We start from the raw sequence: 19,540 nt of genomic DNA on the forward strand, positions 1-19,540 counted from the left end.
GAATGAGCTAAACAAAACTATAGTAAAGAATCTCAACACAGTATTGAGAAATTGCATATAACAGTATATAGCAATTTAGTAGGATAACGGATAATAAAAGGGCTGGAATATATTGAAAAAGACAGACATATAAATCAATGTCAAACTACAGGTATTTTACCCAAGTTTCACTCAAAGATTTCACCAGATCCAACATGATAATATGCCATAACATGCCATAACACTCACTGTTTCCGAAAATGAAGAAAAATAAATCATATTGACAGAAATCTGTCTCTAATAGAGGTCAAATTACACAAGAAGCATGTAAATATTACTTTTGTATCAAATTTGTTCTATATTTGACTAATTTGCACTAGTTTATGTATTTAAGATTGTTAAATCTGTGTAGTCAGTCACTATATCTCTGTAGAAAATATAAAAAAATATATAAAAATATATATAAAAAAAAAAAAAAACAAGTTAAATATTCCTTCAGGAAAGTACTGAGTAGTATTAGTTAAGTAGTTCTTGCTATAATATGGATTAGAACATTACTCACATAGGACTATTCATTGTTAACCTGTAACTCTACCTCTTCACTACTTTACTTTAACTGATGCTCTCAAACACTTTATTAAGAGACAAGAAATTCAAGTAATTAACTCTTTGAGTTCAGCACAGCTGTTAACTGAAAGCCTGAATTCCAGGTGACGCTACATCATAAAACTGACTGAGAAAATCCAGCCAAGATTTACAAAGATGTCATCTAAGCAAGAGGTGGTACTTTGAAAAATCTAAAATAAAATCTAAAATATTCTGGTTTGTTTAACATTTCTTTGCTTACTAAATAATTCCATATGTTTTTCTTCAGTTTGGATGATTTTAGTTTTAATCTACAATACAGAACATTAAAAAAAACACTTTATTTAAGGTGTAATCAAACTTTTGAGTGTTTAAACTGTGATCTGTGTACTAACCTGGGCTACGGACGGATCTTTGCAAAGGTCAAGATCACGACAGTAGTTGCAGTGATGGCAAATGACCTCAGGTAAGATGTAAGAATTGCAGGGATCTCGAAACTGAGCATCTTCAGAGAACTCCCCAACTTCCACCAAACGAAGGAGGTCCCGCTTTAACTTATTCACCTGATTCGCAATGTTCGCATCCAGGGAGAGGACCTGGCAACCAACAAACAGAAAGATATAGTATTTAAGCTTAGACAGGCTTCTATACTTGAGCCTGGTTGCACAGACAAACCCTTTGAATAAATGCTGAGGACAATTTGTGTGTAGTAAAATCACTATTTTACACCATGATAAAGCAGCAGTGTGTCTCCTTACCTGGCAGACATATTTGATGAACTCTAGAGCAGGGTTGTTGAGCGGAAGGTGTGATCCAGGCAGAACTGGGAACATTTCGGACGGCAGAGTCACGCTGCGTGTCCCAGACACCTTCTTCTGAATCTTCTGGGTGATGGTGAAGAAGCTCTGGGTCAGCTCGCTAGATACATACTCCTGAGAGAACGTAATCAAACCTACAGACACGGTAATACAGAGAATGAAACTCAACGTGTAAGAAGATACAGGGTTTTATCCAGTGATTTAAGCCACTTATAGCAAGATTTTAGTTTTGGTTTTAAAACATCATTTTAGTAATGATTATGACTATATTTGGCTACTATAAAGTATACATTATTTTTAGCCACTATAAAGTATTTAGTAACTTATGAAACAAGATGCAACTACAGTAGGGCTGAACAAAATTAATTATTTTTTCATTGATTAAAAAAAATATATATCTTTTGATAAGCTAATTGAACAATAAATTATTGATTATTCTAAAGTCAAATTTGTGGGAGTGCTGGAAAAATTCAACCATTATACAATAAAAAAATGCTTATATTAGATTTTTTTTTTTTTTTAATCTTCTTTAGTACACCTGTTCTTTTATTACATTAATAAATGCACTATTTATTGTGGCATAGTGGCGTATTTCCAATCGGTGACCATAATTTCATCAACAAATTGTAATTAAGGTGTTGGGACAACACAAAAACCTAAATTTACATTTTTCCTTTCATCTCCATATTTAAACAAACAAAATAGATGTTCATGCATTTCTTACCAGGTAGTGCGCTGACATCACCAGCAGGCTGCTGAGACATTTGGCTCCCACCCCGCCTCTTTACAGGCGTGGCTCCAGGAGCATTTCGTCTAAGCTCCTCCTTCATGCTGTGATACACAGCAGCTATATAAGCTGCAGAGAAAAAAGACAGTTTGTACGGATGAGAAAGTGTGAAAAATACTGAAAATTCTACAGGAAAGGTATTAGAAAGTTTAGAGACAGAAGCCCTTTAAAACTAATTTCTAAAATTATTCGGCTCTTATGAATATTTGGATATGATTATTGAATTTATAATGTAAAAAATATACCTGAGATGATCATGAGAAAATATTTCTGACAGGAAGCAGTCTGAGGCAGATACTGCATGATGTTCCAGTTGCTCTCAATCAGGTCCTCAACCTCATCTCCATCTTGATCTTCATCCTCCTGTTCATCAGCCTCTTCATCTTCCTCATCCTCACTGCCCTCGTCTTCTCCTTCCTTCTTTCCTTTTTTCTTTCTTTCATTCTTGTTTCAAAACAATAAAATCATTTCAATTATTAGAAAGAGATACGTTAATGAGCAAATTTATATATTATAACATGCAGCTCTGAAAAAACAACTAAGTGACCACTTCAGTTTCTGAATCAGTTTCTCTGGTGTTTGAGTAAAATGAACATTGTTATTTTATTCTATAAACTACAGACAACATTTCTCCCAAATTCCAAATAAAAATATTGTCATTTAGAGCATTTATTTGCAGAAAATGAAAAATGGCTGGAAAAAAAAAGATCGGCAGCTTTGAGACCTCAAATAATGCAAAGAAAACAAGTTCATATTCATAAAGTTTTAAGAGTTCAGAAATCAATATTTGGTGGAATAACCCTGGTTTTAATCACAGTTTTCATGCATCTTGGCATCATGTTCTCCACAAGTCTTACACACTGCTTTTGGATAACTTTATGGTGCAAAAATTCAAGCAGTTCAGTTTGGTTTGATGGCTTGTGATCATCCATCTTCCTCTTGATTTTATTCCAGAGGTTTTCAATTTTGTAAAATCAAAGAAAGTGGTCTCTTATTGTTTTCCAGAACTGTATATACAAACAATGCTATCAAAAAGAGCAGCATATATACATATTTATATACTACTTTTTACATTCACACCCACATTCCAACACGATTTATCTAACTTAGGTAAATTTACGCTGTCAAATGCAGTCTCATGACCTACCTCTCCATACATGAGACTGGAAGGCAGCTTCCCCTTGACTCCTCCGTAGTTGGCAGGATCCATCCACATAAGGAATTCCCAACATCGGGAGAAAGTGATGGACAAAGAGTGGAAGATCTCTCGTGAATGGATACTGGAAAAGGATTTGCACAAAACTTAAACACAAAGCTCATTACACCAAACTATTTACCTTTTGTCTAATGAAGCTGAAAATGACACTGAATCTAGTATCTATAGTATTAAAAAAAGCACTGCACAGCCTTGTAATGAATATTTATGAGGTACACTGTGTATACCCAAGCACAAACAGATGTCAAATGTCACAAAATTGTCAATTATTTGTACAATGCATAACCAGTACATTACCCTCATTATGCAATTCTTCTCCTAAGTGCGTTATGAGCAGAAACAATTATCTTTGAGAAGGAAAATGAGCCTGTAATGTAATTGCTTTCCACGTAAAGGGAGATTAGGATCTAACCTGTTAGTGATGTATTCCACATACGCGATAGCATCGTCAATGCGTCGTTTCTTAGTACTGAGGATAATGCGGTTAAAGTTCCCATAGAGCACAGACGAACCGAGTCGCTTAAACTCAGCAACCAGTCTAAGAAGACAGAGAAACAGAGCAAATGGAAGTAAATTAAACCTAGAGACAGGAAAAAAGTGAAGTATCTAAAGAAGTCAGTAAAATGCATGTCTGGAGGATCTTATCTTTAGCTTACACAAACATATTTTGTCTGCATTTTTTGCCACTTACTGCAAAAAGAGCTTCTTCATCATGTTGAGAAGTGTGCAGTGCAGTGCTGGGTCATACAGCAGAGAACTGGGGGAGCGCAGCCAGCGGTAGAAGTGCATCACCTGGTTATCCGCATAAACGTTATGGTACTGCGTAATCTCCCGCACCCAGCCAACCACCATACTCTTCAGGATCCTAAACACAGAGACAGTATTTAATAGAATGACAATGAATATTTATCACTTTAGCATGTTTTTCATTACAAGAAAGTCTAATTATACCAATAACCTGCTTTTGCTGGAGTAACTGTCTCTACGGTTCAGGGGAGGCTTTCATACTGTTAGGAATTGATTTTATTTAGTGACTACCCCAACTCCCCAAATCATCCCAAATGCATTGGGTGGAGCAGAATCATAATTACAGAGAACACAGTTCTACTGCTCCACAGCTCAATGCTGGGGGCTTTATATCCCTCTAACTCACACCTTTTTCTGGATTCTAGCAACCAAGTGTGGAGCTACTTTGAGCCTGGATAATGGTGTAAAAAGCAATGTATTAGGGCCAAAATATGCCCTAAGCAAGCCGTTGTAAAGACTTCTGGGCGAAAAGCACAAAATTACTGCATCTTGGAAAGCTGCGGGAGAGCGGAGGTGGACTATTCAACAAAGGTTACTACTCTTTATCATGTTTTACTACACCAAAAGTCAATTTTACATCGGAGATCTCCTTTAATTGCAGGACTGTGAGAGACATAGAGCCACACTATATCTGGGCATACACACATATGGACAATTAGGTATCCAGTTTTCTAGGCCATTTATTTTAAATTGAGTAAATTGGACTCCCAAGAGGAAACCTACATAGACACTAAAAGAATATAGAAATTCTATACAGATTGGGACTTGAACCCAAGACGCCAACGCTGGAAAGCGAAGCCACCATGCTAGCTGTATGGGTGTGCATTTGCACACATACACACCTGAATGTATTGGAGCAGAGGGCCGTCTCATCATAGCTGGCCACAGCACTTGCTCCCTGGTTTCCTGACATCATGTCCTCAAGAGACGATTGCTGTATAACATCAAAGCTCACACCCAGACTGGCCCCTCCCTCCATGTCATTTATATGCTGAGACTGGAGGATGGTGTTCACTGCCAAGCTCTGAATGTCTAACTCTACACATACTGAAAGAAATTACACAAGGAAGCAGTCAAAAGTGGTGTAAAAAACAGTAAAATCACAATTATTGAATGCTGACAAATTCAGACTGGACAAACCCCCCACATACTGTGTCCTCTGTCTGAAGGCTATATGTACCTGTGGAGTAGCAGCCTTGTGTGTTGATCTCCACAGAACCACGCTCATCACTCTCCATCACCAGGCGACTGTCATCGGCCTCCTTGCCCCCAAGGTCAGGTCTTGCTGTGGGAGAAAGCCACAGCAGATGGTTGTGCTTCCGCAGGTGACGTGCCAGGAATAGGTCTGAGCCAAAGATGGAGATGTCCTCAGGCAGGTTCCCCACAGGCAGGTGGTAATATCTGCAGCATGGAAGAAAGATAAACACAGAAGATGACATTCATGCTCTCCTTTTTAAATCTACACTCTAGCTTCTCTCAGAGAAGGTAAAACATTTAAAGGTGCTGTATGCAACTGTAAATGTTAAACAGCCACTAAACCCAAAACCATATATTTTCCATTATTAACTAAAATATGTTCCTTTGATTTAATAACACACACCAGACCTGCTTAATTTTTTTTTTATAAACATTTCCTTATCTTTAAAAAACACTTTTATCGTGGTAATTTCCGCATCTACAGCGCCCTCTCAGGTTCAACTGTGCTATAAGCGTGAATGATGTGTCCGTGTATTTTAATACGCAGATTCATCACAATATGCAGATCAATTTATCAATAATATCGCCCCCCCCCTGTGTCTCACTGCTATCAGAGTCACACTGCTGCAGCTCAGCCAATCAACTCTACCTCCTGCCCCGACTCTAAACCCATACATCACCCAGCGCCCCTTCCAAACTACTCCTCCCATTTTATTTTATTGTTTGCATTTTTTAAATCAATCAGCTAAAATCAAGGGGTTTAGTGCCCCTTTAAATGTGCTCTACACGAACGTGGTCAAAAACTGACAACTTTATATTTTATTGGTCTCTATGGAAATTACTAAAAACTGCTGCTAAGCAAACCAGTTCTCCACTGCAACACATTTACAACCAAAAAACAAAACAATACTGCTCTATTTCTGTAAAAAAAAAAAAAAAAAAGTGTGTATTGCGTATTAGACTGAAATCATATACAGCAGCTTTAAATGCATCAAGGCTGTGAGGCATATTTTGTACCTGGCCATGTCAAATGCCTGAGAAAGGCAGCTGTCCAGGTTCAGGTAGTGTTTGATCATGCGACGGGCGCCGTGCCGCTGCCAGTCCAGCACATTGTAGCTGATCTCGTCAGTCACATGCACTGGAACCACTGGAAACTCTTCCAGCACACCCATACCAGCTGCAAGTCTCCGCAGGTCCCAGTTAGACTGAACGGCAATAAGAGTCGGACCACGTCGCTCCTCCTACAGACATACGTAAAGAAACACACGATTATTTTCCAGTCCAGTGTCATCTACATACTTGCTTTATGATCAGTATATTAAAACAAAGACTAAAGCTACTGATGGGCATGTGTACCTTATAGCTTAGCAGAATGCGCTGCAGGGCGCGGTAGATGGCCTTTATATCATTCTCAGCACGCACTTCAAACAGGTGCTTCTCTGGTGGAAGCAGATCCTCTGATGTTTTCTCCAACAGAGCTGTGCGCTCCGCTCCATAAAGCGTACTCAAATTTGGCATTTGGTTACTCCGTACCTGAATGGGGTAACAAAACAGATCATCACTTTCCTAAAATTAATGCTCAAGTCATCTCCTTGTGTAAAATCGCCTACATCCACAGATATCAGATTATTAAATAATCAGATTACTTAATTCTACTCCTTTAGGATAATGGCCTATGTCAAGCTTATTTATTGTTTATAAATCTAAATAAAATGAGAAAGTCAATTTTAATAACTTTTCAAGATGGAGCTACTATTACTGAACAAATCTCAATGATTCAGGGTTGTTCCCAATCAGTAAATGTTGAGATTTGTATTATAATATAAAGTTTACATCGTATTAATAAAAGGCTATAGACTATAAATATTGCATAGTTGTATAGTCTTATTATTGAGTTTTTTTGTCCTACAATTTGAGCCTGGTAAAATGTTAACTGTTCGTCTTTTCGTCCAATATTTTTACAATTTTGAATTAGGATTGTTTCTTGTTTACTCTATTGCTTGACTGTATGATAAACTATTCTCTTGAACCATTGATAATTTTAGCAAATAACTAATATTAGCAAAATGTATTTTTTGCTAATTTTATAAATTGCCTTAACTGTCTTATGCAGTTCAGAAAGACTTTTCACACCACAATTCACTGCCAATTATACTTACACATTAATTCATAGATCTGTACTTAATACAACCAAAAAATCTAAAACTTAAAAGATTTGTGTGTAGTAGTTACTAGTCTTTAAATAAGTCAAAACACAGTGGAATAGTGAAACTAACCGTATCAAGGACAAAGACGTTGGCTTTACGCTGTGAAGGGATGAAGAGGCCAAACAGAGCCTTGTGGCCCTGACTGTGATGATACAGGTACATGTGTCTTACACTTCCTGCAATATAAGACATTCAGCAAGCTCTTATTACAAAACACAGAACGAAAAAACAAGCAAGACAGATGATGAACAGCAGAAAAGCCATTAAAAAAAAATAGAGTAGGAAACATGACAATGAGTTTGTGTTGCCTAATGGATAATAATTGGGTTTAATTCCCCAGCTGAGAAAGCACACCAAACTACATCAATACATCTTTGGGCAAGAGCCCTAGAACTGTATTCTCCTACATGTGCAACATAAATCCAACATAAGGCACTCTGAACAATACCATAAATTAGGGAAGCACCAAAATGTAAAGTTTTGTTCGCATTAATTAAGTCTAAATAAAATTTTGCTCTACAAAGAATATGCCTTTGTTTGTTAAAAATGATTGTCTTTTTATTTTTCACAATATAATTTCTGTTGCAGAATATTCAGTCCATCCGTTTCATATGAGAATAAGTATGAGTATGAGTGGTGAGGTGGTGTGTGGGCCTGTACTGTGTACATTTAGATTTTACCTGGCTCCAGGTAGCTGAACTGTGCAAGAGACCTCATCTCCAGGTGCTCCAGATCGAATGTGTCTGCCTCCCGTCCAGCAAGCTCCCTAACCACCTGCTTATTGACCATACACACACAGCCCAGCTGCGCCAGTGCCCGGAACAGCAGCGGCACCTGCAGGACAGACACAGACACAAACATGATTAGTTAGTGTAGAAAAGTCATGCAAGGAAAGTGGATGAACATATCATAAGCAAACCTGGGCGTCTGCTGTTCAGAAACAACTATAGATATTAAAGCAACATTTTTGTGTGAAAACTATTAAGACAGCAGTACCTGGGCACTTACAGACCTGCCAACCTTGAAAATCATTTTTTTATTGACTTGAAACAAACAAAAAACATTTAAATCATCAGTACAAATTTCAAACAGTACACATATGTAAAACCATGTGACCTACCAGACGTCCTTAAGCTTTTTCTAACGGGTATTTAAATGTAAATAAATGTCATTATTATATTTATTTTAATGATGTCAAACATCTTTTTTTGTTAATGCAATAGAGAGAGAGAGACAGAAAGAGAGAGAGACAGAGAGAGAGAGACAGAGAGAGCTTGCTGGATTAGATAGAATATTGTAATGTGCTGAGTCACTATGTTTATCTGGAAGATAAAGTGTAGCTTAATATTCCACATTGAAAAAGAGAAAGAGAGAGAGACAGAGAGAAAATTAAGTGGATTAAAGTATCTTGCTGGATTATCTTTGTGCATTTTCTAACTGGCCAGCATAACGATATGCGTATGTTAATACATGGAACCATACAAGCATAATGGGAGTTAAAAATGTTACTACTGTAAAACACAGCAGGTTAAAGAGCAGCTAAATTATCAGGGCAATATTCGTTTATGGTAAATTTGTCAAAAGAGGGGAAAAAACAAAAACAAAAAAACAAACAAACAAACAAAAAAATCAGGTCAAATAAATTTGTCGCAAAGAAGCTTTACAGAAATCTGGTAGCAAGAATTACATTTTTCCAGGTCTTCAAAATCCAATTATCCATTTAATTTGCTTTTAAAACAATGAATCATAAAATGCATTAAATTAAATTAAGTTGGTAATTCTGCCATTTTGCTAACGGAACCATTAAAAAAAAACTTCTGCTTATGGACACATTTGATATCCAACATAAATGAAAGCAGATAAATGGATTTCCTTTACTAATGATTTCTAATTAATTAATTACCTGTGTCTCGTAGACTCCCTCGATGTCGGGGGCAGAGAGGTCTGCATTGATCTCATTGATGTGTTCCTGATACATGTCCTCAGGCACAGAGTACTGGTACAGGTAATACACCACGTTGGAACGTGGCAAAATCCGGTTCACCTGCACACGTAGAGTTAAAACTCAAATAAAATGTTTATAGACGTTATAAAGGTTTCATAGACATATGCATTTACAGGACTGTTGTTTATTGAGGAAGAAATCAACAAATACAAATAAATTAACAACCTTTTTGTAAGTGGCCCCTTCTTCTTGTTTGGGCACTCTCTGATTGACGTAGAAAACTCGAGGAATATTGAGCTTCATGCAGTGAAGGTCACTGCCAATCACTGCCCACAGCTTATATAGGCCTGGGTGACTGGTCTCTGCAATCTAGAGATCGGAGGAAACAAAAAAACAAATAAATAAAATAAAATAAAATCATAATTTTTAGGGACAAGATCTGCAGAAGTCCTATCCTATATGAACCCTTTTATTTGGACCCACCTGCACTATTTGCCAGGGCATGTCCAGAATGCTCCTGGCCGTCCTACGCAGGAAGCTGCCCAGTCCTGTGGTTGGCCCGCCCCTGATTACACCGCCTCCAGTTGGCTGAGCCTCTCCATCCATCAAGCGACGCTTCTTCCTTCGCTCCTTTCTCTGGCGGATCTGCAGCTCCCATTTCTTCTTGTGGTAGCGCAGCCAGACCAACCGCTCCTCCTAAAACACATACAATTATTAACATTTTACCTAAAGCATTTAATCTGATTGAGGTAACCTAGACTGAAACATTTGCACTTTCATTAAAAACTGACATAATAAATAAAATAGTAGACATAGTAAATAAATAGCGGTGCAATCTGAAGCATGGTCTATGCTTAAATAATTGTAAAATTTGATTTCCTTGCTAAAAAGAGGTAGTTTCCTGAATTAGAAGCTAGGAAACATCTGAAACATCAGTGCACACTGCACTTATGCAATTCCATTTCTACATGAAATGTTAGTAATAGAGGCATAGTGTTGCCAATGCGCCCAAAAAAAAAATATATATATATATATATTTTTTTTTTACATCACTAACAAGCTCAAAGTAGCTCCACACTTAATTTTGAGGGCCGTTGACATTAAATTAATATTTTCAGAGCCTATTTTAAGCTTGCTAATGGTGTAAAACAATCATTTATTTGCATTGGAAACGCTGTGCCCCTATTGCTAGCATTGAAACCTGTTTGGAGCATCGGCTAAAAGAGCTGTATTTCAAAATGCTGTATTTCGGCAAAAGTTTGTACTTAATATCAAGGTTGACTACACCCCCTAAGAACATTTCACACCAGATTTCTCCTTTAAATCGATTACAATTATAAATGTCTTAAAATTACGATTTTACCAAAAGCATTCATTCTGATTGAGGTAACCTAGACTAAAACATTGGCACTTACATTAGTACATTAAAGGAGAAATCCAGAGTAAAATTGATTTGGGTTGTAGTAGAACATGATAGCGAGTATCTACTTTTATTGAATAGCCCACCTTAGGCCAACAGGCTTACAATGCTAGTGATAGGGGCATAGCGTTGCCCATGCCAAAAAAAACTCTACTTTTACACCAAGCTCAAAATTGCTCCACCATTTATTAGTAGAATTACAAGGGTCCTGATATTTTTTATTAAAGTATCTGTGGGCTTTCAAAGTTCTCAGTGCCTCATTTTAAGCTTGCAATGGTGTAATATAGCTATTTATTTGAATTGGCAATGCTATGCCCCTATCACTAGCATTGTAAGCCATTTGGGAGCATTTGCTAAAAGAGCTGTATTCCAAAATGCTGAAAAGAGCTGTATTCGGCAAAAGTTTGTACTTGTTATCAGGGTTGACTATATCCCAAGACCATTCCACACCAGATTTCTTTTTTAAATGCATTAATCCCATTTTTTGCAGTACCTTTGTTGTCCCCTTAGGTGGTGGTGGTCCCAGTATCTCTCTCCAGGACTGAGTGAGCTCCAGCTCCTGAGACTCTGCCTGGCTGTCCTCACCCTGAGATGCTCGCTTCCTCTTGGTGCTGATAAGGATAGCAGGCTGTAGGGGGCGCTGCGGAACCCCAAAATCCTCCATATCTGGCGCCTCGTCCAGCTTCTGTTGTGTCACCTGGAGAAGAGGTATCAGATATATGTCCAGTAATTTAAAAAGTATCTATTTAAATTTGATTACATCCTATCTTGAGAAATTTAACTAGTGTGTGTAGAGTACCTGTCTTTTTCCTTCGCTTGTGAACAGCTCACTGATTTTCTTCTGTTTGTAGATGTCATTCTTTTCCAGAAGCTTCTTATGCAGCCAGTCTGGATGGCGTACCCTAGGAACAGGGTTTTTCACCTGGGCAAAAAACAGGAACATTCAACAAGGGATTTTACATTGAGACACATCTACACAGTATAATGTAGTGCTGGGCGATATGGGAAAAACCATATATCACGATATGGAATTTTTATATCACGATAACAATATATGTCATGATATACCACATTTAAGTATGTTTTCAGTTATTGTTCGAAACATATGACAAAATAATATCATTGCTTACTTTTTCCAACTTTATTTCAAAGTGACATTAAACCAAACTGTCACAAATGAGAATTATTACCTTTTAGTGCAGCAATACATATGTATCAAATGAAAACAGATGAGGTAGATGCAGTAGCTAATTTTTTTAAAAGAACAACGCGTCTCCATTGTTCAGCTCTCATGAGTTTAATAATGTAAAGCATGTCGCAAACCGGCGTGTCCTTCAAATAATGTAAAGCAGTGTCATGTCGCAAAACCACATCATGAAGCTTTTTTTGTGAAGATTACTTTATTATCACTTATATAAACCGAGTTTATGCAAAGTGACCATGCCAATACATTTCATCGTAGCCTGCTTTATATATTTGCATGAATAATTGATTAAATTACTATAGAAATGATAGGGAAGTTAAGTAGCACGTTAAACACTTTTCTATCGTCCCCACTATATTTATCGTCATATCGCACAGCACCAGTATAATGTACAAACAAAAGATGGTTCTGGGATATGGTTTATCAGTACATGGATGAGCATGGCCTCACCTGCTGTAATGCTGCTGGAATGGTGATGATCTTCTGTATAGCACTACCAAGTCTTTCAATGTAGTAACTCCAGTCAAGGATCTGACACAAAAAAATTAGAATCAATGCATTTCAATTAATACAATTTACTGTAGACATTAAGCTTAACAATGCGTAATATTTCTGTACAAGGTCTCTGAGACATACTGATCTAATGTCCAGATCGTGGAGGCTGGGCATCTTAAGCCATTTGCGCAGGTAATGCTTCTTTACACTTGCTTCAGCCTGGAATATAGCCAGAGGAATTGCCCTTTAAGGAAAAAATAGAGAAGAAAACACTGCATGATGAACGATATGGACAAAAGAAATGTGATGTGCGCTAATGGCTGTTGGATATTCTGATCCAGTGTAAATTTATTCAGATTTGCCATTATTCAAGCCAATCTACAGCTCTTCCAATGTATTAATTGTGAAAACTCATACTGAAATAGAAAAAAAAAAAAAAAAAAAAAAGATTAATCACAGAAGTAGTATCTAGACCAGTAGATTTCAGGTAATTACAAATAAACTTGCTTTATTGTGTAAAATCCTGCTCATGTCAATGGTACATACTAACTAGTTAATGGAGGCCAGTGTTTCAGGGTGCCTCCGTGTCTATGTTACCTTCTGGCTCTCTTCCTTAAGTTAGGCTGTTATACTCAGATATGACAAAGTCATTAGCCACACTCTGATAATGCTGCATTTTCTCAGATCTTAACTTAATTTCAGTCAAAACTAATTCCATCTTTCTACCTTCGTCCAAGTTATTGACTTCCACCTGTCTGGCATGATACCGATGGATATGCGGCCCTTAAGTTCTCCTTTCACCTGTTCAGTCAGACTGATGGAATTCTCTGGAAGTTGGGCTTCCCCATCACCTACCACAGATTAGCTGCCCACCACCCAGTTTATGCAAAGGACATTAAATTATTTGCTCATTGTACACTACCAACAACATGGAATTTAACTCTAATCTAACTGCTTCCTCTGCTGGTGTAGCTATTTATCTGAATTATAATAGGTCCATGTGGATGTATAGTGACTATCATTCACTTAGATCTGACCAGACAAGGATGGGTCTCCCCCTTATATATTAGCCTTGATAGTACCATGTAAAAAGTACATGTAATAGTACAAAAAACATACAAGCCTTGGTTCCCCACCCCAAGTTTCTTCTTTTCTTCCAGGGTTCATACATTTTTTTAACCAATAAATGTCCAAAACCTTTTCATGACTTTTCGTTGTCCTCAAGGCCAATTTTCCATGACCATACGTTAAAACATCAAAGCAGACATGGACAATAAAACCAAAAAACAACTAAAACTATAAAGATATAAAAAAATTATAACAAATTCTTAAAGCAATGTTGACACGATCTTCAATAAAAAAATGAGTTAGTTCCTGAGAGTATCATTATAAAGGCATATATATTACTGAACTAACTCTGAGCTGATGTATTTCTTAGCTCAAAATAGCTTTTCTCAGTCGATAAATGGAAACACGTGCAGATTTCCATGACTTTACCAAAACCTTCGGGGTATTTTAATTTTTTCAAAACTTATCCAGGCCTGGAAATTGCTATTTTCAAATTACATGACATTTCTAAGTTTTTCATGAACGTACAAACCCTGTTCTCCAATTCTGAGGGAGTTTTTTTCTTGTCTGTCGCTCACTGGGGGTTCTGTGTTTAGTTTTTTTTTTGTCTTGTTCTCTGTCCTGCTATCACACTTACATAAAGCTACTATATAAATACATTCCAATTAAAATAAATCTGAATAAAATGATTGTTCTAAAATCAACAGTGAATAATGAACCTATCCCTTTACCTTTCTGTAACAGGTGAGCCCTCAGGTTTGCGGGAGATGATGAAACGACAGCTCAGCCCTGCATCCTTTACCATCTGGTCACCAAGAAACTCGGCAAGTCGCTTGGCTGTGCTGATAGAGGTGGACTTCTGTTCGCCGTAGTCCTCCAGCTTACGGGACATAGAGCGGTTCTCCGAGATCAGCTCAAACAGCTCTGCGTCTGGCATGTTCGCCGCCTGGGGTAAGAAGAGATGCAGAACAAGTGCAGACCAGATTAATCTTTCAGTTTATATAAAAATACTCACAGAATTCCCTGCACTGGCAAAAAAAAAGATCATAAATCTCTTTACCTTGCTGTAGAGCACATCGAGCCAGTAGTCGGCCACTTTGGCGACTGAGTCGTAAACCTCCTCCAAAGTGGTGCCCTTAAGAAAGGCCTCGAACACAGAGGACTGGAAGATTTTAATGAGCTGGAGCTCTCCTCTCCTCTTCACCTCAAAGCCTTTCAGCTCAGCCAGAGAGCCGTCTTCATTAAACACGGCATACCTTTGAGTCAAAGAAACACATACGGTACACACCACTTCATCTATTATAATAAATCCATACCTCACAATATCAAGTCAGGCAAGAATAATGTGTCAATTTTTACAGCAATATACAGGGTTCATACAATTTTTAACCAAAAAAATAAATTTCCATGATTTTTCACGACCATATAATTTTTAAAACATCAGTGCAGACATGGACAATAAAACCAAAAAATGATTATAGTAGGTCTAAAATGAATCAGATAAAATGTTGACAATTTTTCGTAAAAATGTGTCAGATCCTGAGAGCATCGTTGTATAGGGCTAAATAACTGAATAACTTTTTTTTTTTTTTTTTTTTTTTTTTTTTAGCTCAAAATAGATTTTCTTCATCGATAAACAGAAATGCAAAGATTTGTAGACCAAATGTCCATGACTTTTTCTAAACTTTCTGGTTATTTTTATTTTTCTAAAACTTATCCAGGCCCGGAAATTGCAATTTTCACATACCATGACATTTCCAGGTGTTTCATGACCGTACAAACCCTGAATATAAATAAACTGGGATATTTCCTCACCTTTTTTTCAGCTTCTTGCCCTCTTCTTTGGAAGCAGGCAGGATCATGGCCAGGTACGGCCCGTCCACCTCAAAAAAGATGCTGTTTTCAGCCCTTGTCTCATAGGTGAGAGAGGCTGGATCCACCAGCTCCTGGTATTGATGATTAGTGAAACCCTCCTACAGAAGATAATAAAATAAAACAGATGTTATTATTAATAATAAAAAAAAAAAAAACATTGCCTGACACATAAGCATATGTATCACTTAATATCACTTCTTGTACAATACAAAAAATATATATTGCAACTGGGGCCTAATCAACACTGTATCAGAAGATATTTTTACAGTTTGAAGTTAACTTGCCTTGACCATGATGTTCAGCATGGCTCCAGGGTAACTTATGGTCACTTTAGGTTTCTTCTCATTGGTTGACTTGATGACAAAGTTCTCAGGGAAGGTGTTGGGAAGGACACACCAGATACCATCAGTGTCCAACTCCAAAGGTCGTCTGTTCCAACAAGAAAATAAATAAGCATTCACAAAGACACCACAATCAGTACACTGCACCTAGAAATTATTATTATTTAAAAAGAAATCAATTAATCTAATGTTTATTTACCCTGATTATTAGATGTGTGACGAGACACTCATTTCATAAGACAAGATAGACGAGACATGATACTGGGTTCACGAGAGACTTTAAGATTTTATAAATATATATATTTTTAATTTCAAAAGTTGAAATATATGAAATATATTTAAACTATTTTGAAAATACAGTATATTTGACTGAAACTCATAAAATGCAAAACTACATGGGATTTTTTTTATATTTTGAAAGCAATCATCTTGTAAGGGATGTCAATTCTTACTTATCATATGCAGTAAAAAACAGAACTGCATGCAATTACTGCAGCTGGTCCTACCATAAAATAACATTTCTTTCCAGTATGATCTTACATAAATCTCTTTAGACTTTATAATTATTGTCAGAAACCTGCCAGTGAGGAGGGTTCTGTATTCAACTGTCGATCCCCCTTGTGGGTGCTATACAGACATGGCAACCTATGACCAAATCTTTACTTCTCTGTGGTGTCAATAAATTGTCAGTGTGTGAGTGTCTGTGTCTGCGATTCCACATTACTAACGGAGTTTAAAGTAGAGCAGAACAGTGTTGTCCAAAATGATTGAAACAGTCGAAAAAAATTGCGATCTCTCATAACACATTCATTTATTACTCTAAAAGGTTTATTTAATCATAGTAAAGAAACATATGAATGTATAACATACAATATTAATGGATATATCCATTCTATTCTGCAACAAAACATCACTCAGTGTTAACAGTTAACCTCAGGTTTTATACCATAGCAACTCTTTACCTGAAATTATTAACTTTTTTTTTTTTTTACTTCACATATTAGAGAAAAATTTAAAATGGTTATAATGTGGAATTCTTTCATAACTGATGCATCACTTTTAAACACACTATGTAGTTCTTTAGTTTGCAGATAGACACCAGTTTTGAGTGGGCCTGGTCATCGTTCAAACATATTGAATACATTTTCTATGTGTTGACCTAGACCCTAAACAACATTATTTTCATATTGTTTAATATGAGAACAGGAAAGTCTCACCCAATCTGCTCGATCAGTTCTCTGGCCTGAGTGATGATGTTGGCTCCCGTGTGACACACAATTCCAGCCATCTCCATCGAATACCAACGTGCTCTACAGACATGGATCATATTTTAATAATTGTATGAACCTTAAACATTACATTTATATTTAAACTATAGTACAGCTACTATAACTATATAATTCTATCATCTAGTATAAGTACTATGTGGTGCACACCCTTTCCTCATGACGTATCCGTAGAAGGAGTTAAGGATGCACTTGTGGGCGAGCTGCAGAGACTCATAAAGGATCTCCATGTTCTTACAGCGCTTCACTTCAGCTGCATCACCAATCTCTTGAGCCGAAGACAGCTTTTTCTTCCACACCTAGAGAGAAAGCAGTAGTTAAAAGTAAATTTACAGCATAAACGTGTGTTCCTGGTAGGACTGGGTAGGTCACTTTGGTTTGAGTCCATACACAGTACCTTATGTAATCCTTTGAATTCATAACGGCGATCACGGAAAGCCCGGACCGTGTCGACGTAGAAGGAGTTCTCTCTCTGACAGATAGTCGTAACTCTTTCCTCCAGCCTGGTCAAGTGCACTTTCTTATAGGCCTTTCTGCAGTAATCTGGGAAATAACACAAGAACATCAATCCTTAATCTCCCTGATTGAATCATTTCAATTATAAAGTTCAATCAATCAGGTAATGTGCTAGGATTATTACGTGAGTGTTAGCATAAATATAATCTGTGTTTAATAGTGATGCATTGGTAGCCGAGTACATTATGTAGTAGTGTAGTTGTTAGTGTAGAGTAGTGCAGTGCTACAAAAAAATAGTTAATTTTGAGTTTGGTTGTGAAAGTCACATTATATAAACTTTTTTTTTTCTTTTTCAAATCAAGCATAGTGAAAAGAAATTAAGAAGATTAAAAAAAAATAGAGATTAGTTTTAGTATATGCACATATGTTAATCTTCCCGGGAGACTTTCACAGAATTACAAGAAGTTAATAGGAGGAGTGGGAGGTGTCTATGCGAATATTTTAAAGAAAGTTTCATTTGAGAGGCCTTTTTTTTAAGGGTGTTTATTTTCTGCTTGTGGACTTTACGTTGGACATATCATCGCTGTTCAATGAAAAACACTTCTTCTTTTTTGTCGATTTTTGGTTTACTACATAATTTGAACAGACACACTGTCCCTTACACTGCGCCCAAATTTCTTGATGAACGGACCAATAGAAACTCTTTAAAATGACCTGAAATAAACTCTTTTTACATTGACTGCCAAGTTTTTCTCTCTCCTGTAAAGTTGCTGTTTTGGAGTTAAGTGTTTTTCATTGGACAGCGATGATATGAACTCTGACTTCGAGGTGGGTTCATGTCCACTGCGGGTTCAGCGGGCTCTGGGGAACATCTGCTGGGTCTTAACAGTGGTGAGGGGACAGAAACGTGGCGTAAGTTGGCCCAGAACTCCAGAACAGTGCAGTCTCTCACTGGTGCCCAGTAGAGTTTGCTGAGCTGCTGATGTTTAGACAGTTGTGTTTTCTCTATTTCCTGTGCACTTGCTCAGAATTGAGGGATGAAGTTGTCTGTTCGTCAGCGCAGCAATGGGAACTAAGTATTGGATGTGGGTATCAGGGCCTTGATAGCAAATATGAGCGAGTACATGCATTAGCGAGTCCATTAGCATGCTATCGGGCCTGATACCAATATTGTTATTCATGCATCCCTACTGTTAAAGTCACAAGAGTCATAGGAATGCTGGTAGGTTATATTGGATTACCATACGAACGCTTCTCACCTCCCAGACGTTTCTTCTCATGTCGAGCTTGTTCCTCCCTGTTGAGCTCATGGAAAGCTCGAGGTCTCCCATTTGGAAACAGAGGGGGGAACTTCTCAGACTCCAACTGCTGCTGGATACGGTGGAACTCGCTACGACTGGCAGGCACTGCAAAGGAAGAGAAACGAATATGAAATGTGCCTAATGTATGAAACACATTTTACCCAAAACATTTCTCTGACCAGCATATGCTGGCATAAAAAAGTACTGGCCCCTTTATAGATTTTTTTTTTGTTTTTGCATTTGCTGCTTCAGGGCCGGGACAACTCAAGCTTGGGTTCTGCAGCAGGACAACGACCCAACACACACAAACAAGTCTGCTTCTGAAAGGCTTAAAAAACAAAAAGAAGGTTTTGGAGTGGCCTAGTCAAAGTCTGATTGAGATGCTGTGGATGATCTTAAGCAGGATGTTTATGCTGTAAGACACTTTATTGTGGCTGAATTAAAATAATTCTGGAGAGTGGACCAAAATTTCTCCACAGAGATGTGAAAGACTTGATGTCAGTTATCAGTAAAGCTTGATTGCAGCTGTTGCCGCCAAGGGTGGCACAACCAA

General features: G+C 37.4%; 1 protein-coding gene across 1 annotated transcript in view; it reads right to left on the minus strand.

The window, feature by feature from the left end:
- Window positions 1-19,540, minus strand: part of pole (polymerase (DNA directed), epsilon) — a 32,272-nt gene that overhangs the window by 2,142 nt on the left and 10,590 nt on the right. The window contains exons 19-46 of the mRNA XM_007229409.4: window positions 18,946-19,092; window positions 17,628-17,773; window positions 17,381-17,529; window positions 17,162-17,254; window positions 15,888-16,032; window positions 15,544-15,701; window positions 14,789-14,984; window positions 14,460-14,674; window positions 12,802-12,904; window positions 12,616-12,696; window positions 11,761-11,883; window positions 11,455-11,658; window positions 10,025-10,237; window positions 9,767-9,910; window positions 9,500-9,640; window positions 8,277-8,430; window positions 7,666-7,772; window positions 6,746-6,922; window positions 6,407-6,630; window positions 5,373-5,593; window positions 5,035-5,239; window positions 4,077-4,250; window positions 3,798-3,923; window positions 3,317-3,449; window positions 2,415-2,613; window positions 2,107-2,238; window positions 1,323-1,516; window positions 960-1,160 (exon numbers count right to left, since the gene is read on the minus strand). Coding sequence (XP_007229471.3) covers window positions 960-1,160; window positions 1,323-1,516; window positions 2,107-2,238; window positions 2,415-2,613; window positions 3,317-3,449; window positions 3,798-3,923; window positions 4,077-4,250; window positions 5,035-5,239; window positions 5,373-5,593; window positions 6,407-6,630; window positions 6,746-6,922; window positions 7,666-7,772; window positions 8,277-8,430; window positions 9,500-9,640; window positions 9,767-9,910; window positions 10,025-10,237; window positions 11,455-11,658; window positions 11,761-11,883; window positions 12,616-12,696; window positions 12,802-12,904; window positions 14,460-14,674; window positions 14,789-14,984; window positions 15,544-15,701; window positions 15,888-16,032; window positions 17,162-17,254; window positions 17,381-17,529; window positions 17,628-17,773; window positions 18,946-19,092 — 4,505 coding nt within the window. The remainder of the gene's footprint in view (window positions 1-959; window positions 1,161-1,322; window positions 1,517-2,106; window positions 2,239-2,414; window positions 2,614-3,316; window positions 3,450-3,797; window positions 3,924-4,076; window positions 4,251-5,034; window positions 5,240-5,372; window positions 5,594-6,406; window positions 6,631-6,745; window positions 6,923-7,665; window positions 7,773-8,276; window positions 8,431-9,499; window positions 9,641-9,766; window positions 9,911-10,024; window positions 10,238-11,454; window positions 11,659-11,760; window positions 11,884-12,615; window positions 12,697-12,801; window positions 12,905-14,459; window positions 14,675-14,788; window positions 14,985-15,543; window positions 15,702-15,887; window positions 16,033-17,161; window positions 17,255-17,380; window positions 17,530-17,627; window positions 17,774-18,945; window positions 19,093-19,540) is intronic.

Source organism: Astyanax mexicanus, chromosome 22 (assembly GCF_023375975.1).
Source record: "Astyanax mexicanus isolate ESR-SI-001 chromosome 22, AstMex3_surface, whole genome shotgun sequence".
NCBI lineage: Eukaryota > Metazoa > Chordata > Actinopteri > Characiformes > Acestrorhamphidae > Astyanax > Astyanax mexicanus.